Raw genomic sequence first — 8,307 nt, 5'->3', positions numbered from 1 at the left:
CACCACCACCACCATCTCCTCCACCACCACCAACACCACCTCTACCACCTCCACCACCACCTCCACCACCACCACCACCAACACCAACACCACCTCCACCACCACCACCACACCACCTCCACCACCACCACCACCAACACCACCACCATCTCCACCTCCACCACCACCACCACCATCTCCTCCTCCCCGTGTCTCATCCTCTCCCCACGTATCCTCCCCACCTCCTCCACCTCCTCCACCTCCTCCACCCCCCAGGGCCCCCTCCCGGCCCCCCAGAGCCCAGCGCTCGATTGGGGGGCCCGGGGCGGTGGCGTCGTAGCGGGGGGCGTGCAGGAGGATGAGGGGGGCCAGGACCCCCACTCCCTCGGCCGCAGAGCGCAGCTGCAGGAAGGCGTTGGCGAAACGCTCCCCAAACACTCCACCTCCTCCTCCACCACCTCCTCCTCCACGTGTCCCTCCTCCTCCTCCACCTCCTCCACCACCTCGTGTCTGAACACCTCCACCACCAACACCTCCACCACCAACACCTCCTCCACCAACACCTCCACCACCAACACCTCCACCAACACCTCCACCAACACCTCCACCACCAACACCTCCACCTCCTCCACCACCTCGTGTCTTAACTCCACCACCAACACCTCCACCAACACCTCCACCACCACCACCACCACCTCCACCACCACCTCCACCACCTCCTTTACCACCACCACCTCCACCACCACCTCCACCACCACCACCTCCACCACCACCACCTCCACCACCACCTCCTCCTCCGTCCAAGTAGAAAGAGGCTCCACCCCCCGCTCCTCCAGACGCCACCGTCGGCACCACCAGCACCACCTCATCTCCACCACCACCATCATCATCCGTCGTCATCATCTCCTCCTCAATCCCCTCGTCGCTAAAGATGGGGCCAGGGAAGCTGACGGACTGCGGAGGTGGAGGAGGTGGAGCTGGAGGAGCTGGAGAGGGTGGAGCGGGGTGGATGACGGGGGTGGATCGTGACGTGGCGAGGGACGATGAGGAGGAGGTAAAGTAAGCGATGTTGTCATCGCACAGGGCGATGAGAGCAGCCACCAGCGATGGGGTGTTCAGGCCGGAGAACTCAGATGAGGAGGTGGTGGTGGTGGGGGGTGGTGGTGGTGATGGTGATGAGTCTTCGGGGGGGGGGTGGACAAGGGGGAGGGAGGAGAGGGAGGAGAGGGAGGAGAGGCGAGGTAGTCAACATCTCCCAGGGTCAGGGATTAAACTCATGCGTCCTGTAGACCGGGCAAGGTAGTCAACATCTCCCAGGGTCTGGAATCAAACTCATTCATCCTGTAGACCAGGCGAAGTCGTCAACATTTCCCAAGGTCAGGGATTGAACCCACAACCTCCTGTACACCAGGCGAGGTAGTCAACATTTCACAGGGTCTGGGATCGAACCCACGACCTCCTGTGGACCAGGCGAGGTAGTCAACATCTCCCAGGGTCTGGGATCGAACCCACGACCTCCTGTAGACCAGGCGAGGTAGTCAACATCTCCCAGGGTCTGGGATCGAACCCACGACCTCCTGTAGACCAGGCGAGGTAGTCAACATCTCACAGGGTCTGGGATCGAACCCACGACCTCCTGTAGACCAGGCGAGGTGGTCAACATCTCACAGGGTCTGGGATCGAACCCACGACCTCCTGTAGAGTCAGACGGTGACTCACTGAGCCACTGACTCACTGGCTCAGTGAGCCACTGACTCAATGAGTCACTGGCTCAGTGAGACAGTGGCTCACTGGCTCAGTGAGTCACTGGCTCACTGAGCCGGTGACTCAGTGAGCCACTGACTCACTGAGCCACTGACTCACTGGCTCAGTGAGCCAGTGACTCACTGGCTCAGTGAGTCACTGGCTCACTGAGCCGGTGACTCAGTGAGCCACTGACTCACTGAGCCACTGACTCACTGGCTCAGTGAGCCAGTGACTCACTGGCTCAGTGAGCCACTGGCTCAGTGAGTGAGTGGCTCACTGAGCCACTGTCTGGCTCACTGAGTGAGTGGCTCACTGAGCCACTGTCTGGCTCACTGAGCCAGTGAGTCAGTGGCTCACTGAGCCAGTGAGTGAGTGGCTCACTGAGTCACCGGCTCAGTGAGACAGTGGCTCACTGGCTCAGTGAGTCAGTGGATCAGTGAGTGAGTGGCTCACTGAGTCACTGGCTCAGTGAGACAGTGGCTCACTGGCTCAGTGAGTCAGTGGCTCAGTGAGTGAGTGGCTCACTGAGCCACTGTCTCACTGAGCCAGTGACTCACTGAGCCATTCACTCACTGAGCCACTGACTCACTGAGCCACTCACTCAGTGACTCACTGAGCCACTCACTCACTGAGCCACTGACTCAGTGGCTCACTGAGCCACTCACTGAGCCACTGACTCACTGGCTCAGTGAGCCACTGACTCACTGGCTCACTGAGCCACTGACTCACTCACTGAGCCACTCACTGAGCCACTGACTCACTGAGGCAGACGATGACTCACTGAGCCACTGACTCAGTGAGCCAGACACTGACTCACTGAGCCACTGGCTCACTGAGCAACTGACTCACTGGCTCAGTGAGCCACTGACTCACTGGCTCAGTGAGCCACTGACTCACTGAGCCACTGACTCACTGAGCCAGTGAGCCACTGACTCACTGAGCCACTCACTTACTGACTCACTGAGCCACTCACTCACTGACTCACTGAGCCACTGACTCACTGAGCCACTGGCTCACTGAGCCACTGACTCAGTGAGCCACTGACTCAGTGAGCCACTGACTCACTGAGCCACTCACTCACTGACTCAGTGAGCCACTGACTCACTGGCTCACTGAGCCACTGACTCACTGAGCCAGTGAGCCACTGACTCACTGAGCCACTGACTCAGTGAGCTACTGACTCACTGGCTCACTGAGCCACTGACTCAGTGAGCTATTGACTCACTGGCTCACTGAGCCACTGACTCACTGAGCCAGTGAGCCACTGACTCACTGGCTCACTGAGCCAGTGAGCCACTCACTCACTGAGCCACTAACTCAGTGGCTCAGTGAGTCACTAACTCACTGGCTCAGTGAGCCACTAACTCAGTGGCTCAGTGAGTCACTGGCTCAGTGAGTCAGTGAGCCAGACAGTGGCTCTGTGAGCCACTCACTCAGTGAGCCACTGGCTCAGTGAGCCACTGACTCACTGGCTCAGTGAGCCACTAACTCAGTGGCTCAGTGAGCCACTAACTCAGTGGCTCAGTGAGCCACTCACTCACTGAGCCACTGACTCACTGAGCCACTCACTCAGTGGCTCAGTGAGTCACTGGCTCAGTGAGTCAGTGAGCCAGACAGTGGCTCAGTGAGCCACTGGCTCAGTGAGCCACTCACTGACTCACTCACTGAGCCACTCACTCACTGAGCCACTCACTCACTGGCTCACTGAGCCACTCACTCACTGAGCCACTCAGTGAGCCACTCACTCAGTGAGTCAGTGGCTCACTGAGCCACTCACTGACTCACTCACTGAGCCAGACGATGACTCACTGAGTCAGATTGACGCTTAGTGGGTGAGAAGTCAGAGACGGATGGACGTGTCAGATTTGGTAACCCGAATGAGCGCGGCGGAGTGGGCGGGGCTCGCTCGACACCACGTGACGCCACGCTCGACCAATAGGGAGCGGCGGCGGCGTCAGGGTGGGGGTGGGTGGGGGCTGTATCCCCCTCCCCCAACGGCGCCTATGCGAGTGGGAAATTTGAAAACGAAAATTTAAAATAAAATTGTAAAAGTTGCAATAAAATGGAGCTCAAAAGATTTGAAAGAGAAATTCGGAGGAGAAATTGAAGGAGAAATTTGCAAAAGAAAACTGAACGAAAATCGAAAAATAAACTTGAAATGTTGAATAACAACAACAAAAATCTTTAAAATTCGAACAAAAATTTGGAAAACATACATTTCAAATAAGAAAATTGCGAGAGAAATGTGAAAAATAAAAACACGAAAGATAAAGCCGTGAACCGACGTGGGGGGAGGGGGGCAGCCGCTTTAAAATTAACAAAAAGTCGTCACCTCTGAGGGTGGTGGCGTTGGAGAGAATATGGCCCAGCCTCGGTTCCATCCTCCACCTCGTAGCAGCAGCAGCAGCAGCAGTCCACCTCTACCACCTCCTCGTCCACCTTCTCCTTCTCGTCCACCACCTCCTCCACCTTCTCGTCGTCCACCTCCTCCTCCACCACCTCCTCCTCTCCCCAACACTTTCTGTGTCTCTCTGTGTGTCTCTCTGTGTGTGTCTCTGTGTGTCTCTCTGTGTGTGTCTCTCTGTGTGTCTCTCTGTGTGTGTCTCTCTGTGTGTCTCTCTGTGTGTCTCTCTGTGTGTGTCTCTGTGTGTCTCTCGGTCTGTGTGTGTCTCTGTGTGTGTGTGTCTCTGTGTGTCTCTCTGTGTGTGTGTCTCTGTGTGTCTCTCTGTGTGTGTCTCTCTGTGTGTCTCTCTGTGTGTGTGTCTCTCTGTGTGTCTCTCTGTGTGTGTCTCTGTGTGTGTCTCTGTGTGTCTCTCGGTCTCTGTGTGTGTGTTCCTCTCTGTGTGTGTGTCTCTGTGTGTCTGTGTGTGTGTCTGTGTGTCTGTGTGTGTGTCTGTGTGTCTGTGTGTGTGTCTCTCTGTGTGTGTGTGTCTCTCTGTGTGTGTGTGTCTCTCTGTGTGTGTGTCTCTCTGTGTGTGTGTGTGTGTGTCTCTGTGTGTGTCTCTGTGTGTGTGTCTCTCTGTGTGTGTGTGTGTCTCTCTGTGTGTGTGTCTCTGTGTGTCTGTGTGTGTGTCTGTGTGTCTGTGTGTGTGTCTGTGTGTCTGTGTGTGTGTCTCTCTGTGTGTGTGTGTCTCTGTGTGTGTCTCTGTGTGTGTGTTCCTCTTTCTGTGTGTGTGTCTCTCTGTGTGTGTCTCTCTGTGTGTGTGTGTGTCTCTCTGTGTGTGTGTGTGTGTGTCTCTGTGTGTGTGTCTCTCTGTGTGTGTGTGTGTCTCTCTGTGTGTGTGTGTCTCTGTGTGTGTGTCTCTCTCTGTGTGTGTGTTCCTCTCTGTCTCTGTGAGTCTCTCTGATTCTCTGAGTCTCTCTGTGTCTCTCTCTGTGTCTCTGTGAGTCTCTCTGTCTCTCTGTGAGTCTCTCTCTGACTCTCTGTGAGTCTCTCTGTCTCTCTGTGAGTCTCTCTGTCTCTCTGTGAGTCTCTCTGTCTCTCTGTGAGTCTCTCTGTCTCTCTGTGAGTCTCTCTGTCTCTGTGAGTCTCTCTGATTCTCTGAGTCTCTCTGTGTCTCTCTCTGTGTCTCTGTGAGTCTCTCTGTCTCTGTGTCTCTCTCTGTCTCTCTGTCTCTCTGTGAGTCTCTCTGTGAGTCTCTCTGTGAGTCTCTCTGTCTCTCTGTGTCTCTCTCTGTGTCTCTGTGAGTCTCTCTGTCTCTGTGTCTCTCTCTGTGTCTCTGTGAGTCTCTCTGTCTCTGTGTCTCTCTCTGTCTCTCTGTGAGTCTCTCTGTCTCTCTGTGAGTCTCTCTGTGAGTCTCTCTGTCTCTCTGTGTCTCTCTCTGTGTCTCTGTGAGTCTCTCTCTGACTCTCTGTGTGTTTCTCTGTGAGTCTCTCTGTCTCTCTGTGAGTCTCTCTGACTCTCTGTGAGTCTCTCTGTCTCTCTGTGAGTCTCTCTGTCTCTCTGTGAGTCTCTCTGTCTCTGTGAGTCTCTCTCTGACTCTCTGTGAGTCTCTCTGTCTCTGTGAGTCTCTCTGCGTCTCTCTGTCTCTGTGTCTCTCTCTGACTCTCTGTGAGTCTCTCTGTCTCTGTGAGTCTCTCTGTCTCTCTGTGAGTCTCTCTGTGTCTAACTGCGACTCTCCGTGACTCTGCAGCTACTCGAACCCCGCTTCTTGTTTACGAATAAAAATTTCAAAGTTCCCGTCTCCTATATAGAGGACATCGTGGTCGGTGGGAGGAGCTATAGACCTTCCCCCCGCCCCCAAGCCACACTCAGCCAATGGGAGAGCGCCCTGCGAGTGACGTCAGAGGCGGTTGGCCAATCGGAACGGCGAGCATAAATTATGTTAATTGCAGAGGGAGGGGCGTGCGACCTCTGCATAAATTATGTTAATTAGGGTACCGGGGTGAGGAAGTGACGTGCGAGGGTCTTGTGAATAAATTATGTTAATCGCAGCGGGGGGGGGGGGGTGGAGGCTTGACCAATCACAGTGCCGGAATCGTGTCGGCCCGCGAATTAATTAACATAAATTATGATAAGCAGGTGACGCAGTGGGGGGGTTCATTAACATAATTTATGCGATCGTAACGGAAAATATAATTTAATAATTTCGTAACGGGAATAAATTACCGGCGTCTCGACCAATCAGGCGAGGGGGTTGGGGAGGGGGCGTGGCCTACAGATCGGCCACCGTTGAGAGGCGTGGCTTAGCGGTGCATCTCATTCACAAAGTAATTAATCAATTAATTGACACATTAAAAAAGAAATTCATCAATTAATTAATAAAAAAAATTATATTAATTATTATCGCCCCCACCCACTCCACCGGCCAGCTGCAACTGATTAATAAATTAACGAATTAATAAATTACAAAATTAAAAAATTAACGAGATAATTCATATAAATTATCTCCACACTCGCCAGCCGTTCATCTCATTAACAAATTAACACGCAAATAAATGTAATGATTAATTAATAAAAACTTTCATAAATGTGTATACATTTTTTCAGTACGTTGATAAATGAATACATTTTTAAAAAAATTCTAATTAATAAATTAACGGATTAATAAAGTGACACGTTCATAAATTAACACGTTTTTAAATTGACACATTTACACATTAATGCATCAATAAATTAACACGTAAAAAAACGAACACATTATTAAATTAACAACTTAATAAATTAAATAATCAACAAACTAACACGTAAAATAAACCAACACGTCAAAACGTAAATAAATTAACACATTTACACATTTACACATTAATGCATCGATAAATTAACACGTAAAAAAAGCGAACACATTATTAAAATTAACAACTTAATCAATTAAATCATCAACAAATTAAAATCATCAACAAACTAACACGCAAAACAAATGAACACGTCAAAACGTAAATAAATTTGCACATTAATCAATTAAAAAATTAACACATTCACAAACGAACACGCATCACAAAGCGAACGCTTTGAATAAATTTGCATAAATTATCTCCAACACCCCCCCACCCCCCCACCCCCCCCACCCCCCCACCCAGCCAGCCAGCCAATCAGCATGCGCCAATTTGTCAAGCCGAGTTGACTGAACTTTAGCCCGCAGTCAAAACAATTTCAAAGAACGGAATGTCGTGGGATGTGTCAGTGCGGTGGTGGGTGGTGGTGGTGGTGGCTGTGTAATGGGTAGCAGATTGTGGATGTACTGGCTCACGTCCATAGGAATGTGGAATTTCCCGGTGGAAGTTCAAGGGGTGGGTCGAATGCCGAGAGTGTGAGGAGGCTCGGTCACTCAGTCAGTCAGTCAGGCAGTCAGTCAGTCACTCAGTCAAGCTGTTAGTCAGTTAGTCAGTCAGTCAGTCAGTTAGTCACTCAGTCACTCAGTCACTCAGTCAGTCAGTCAGTTAGTCAGTCAGTCACTCAGTCAGGCAGTCAGTCAGTCAGTTAGTCAGTCAGTCACTCAGTCAGTCACTCAGTCAGTCAGTCAGTGACTCAGTCACTCAGTCAGTTAATCACTCAGTCAGTCAGTCAGCCACTCAGTCATTCAGTCACTCAGTCAGTCAGTCAGCCACTCAGTCAGTCACTCAGTCACTCAGTCAGTCACTCAGTCAGTCAGTCACTCAGTCAGTCACTCAGTCAGTCAGTCAGTGACTCAGTCACTCAGTCAGTTAATCACTCAGTCAGTCAGTCAGCCACTCAGTCATTCAGTCACTCAGTCAGTCACTCAGTCAGTCAGTCACTCAGTCAGTCACTCAGTCACTCAGTCAGTCACTCAGTCAGTCAGTCACTCAGTCAGTCACTCAGTCAGTCAGTCAGCCACTCAGTCATTCAGTCACTCAGTCAGTCACTCAGTCAGTCACTCAGTCAGTCAGTCACTCAGTCAGTCACTCAGTCAGTCAGTCAGCCACTCAGTCAGTCACTCAGTCAGTCACTTAGTCAGTCAGTCACTCAGTCAGTCAGTCACTCAGTCAGCCAGTCACTCAGTCACTCACGCACCCACCCACTCAATAACCCTCTCACCCACCCACTCACCCACTCACTCACCTACCCACTCACCCACTCAACCACTCACTCACTCACCCACCCACTCACCCACTCACTCACTC

The 8,307-nt window shown here is 51.9% G+C and overlaps 1 protein-coding gene across 1 annotated transcript; it reads right to left on the bottom strand.

The window, feature by feature from the left end:
* Nucleotides 1-776: 776 nt before the first annotated feature.
* LOC144955323 (uncharacterized) lies at nt 777-5,875 on the bottom strand (the record flags this gene model as incomplete). Its single annotated transcript, XM_078885575.1, has 2 exons — nt 777-1,160; nt 4,058-5,875. Coding segments are annotated over 2 exons (1,870 nt in total), but the record flags the coding sequence as incomplete, so codon positions are not given.
* Between the last annotated feature and the right edge of the window lie 2,432 nt (nt 5,876-8,307).

This window comes from Lampetra fluviatilis, unplaced genomic scaffold, assembly GCF_964198595.1.
Source record: "Lampetra fluviatilis unplaced genomic scaffold, kcLamFluv1.1 SCAFFOLD_322, whole genome shotgun sequence".
Classification (NCBI taxonomy): Eukaryota; Metazoa; Chordata; class Hyperoartia; order Petromyzontiformes; family Petromyzontidae; genus Lampetra; species Lampetra fluviatilis.
This window is presented reverse-complemented; position numbering and strand designations above follow the sequence as displayed.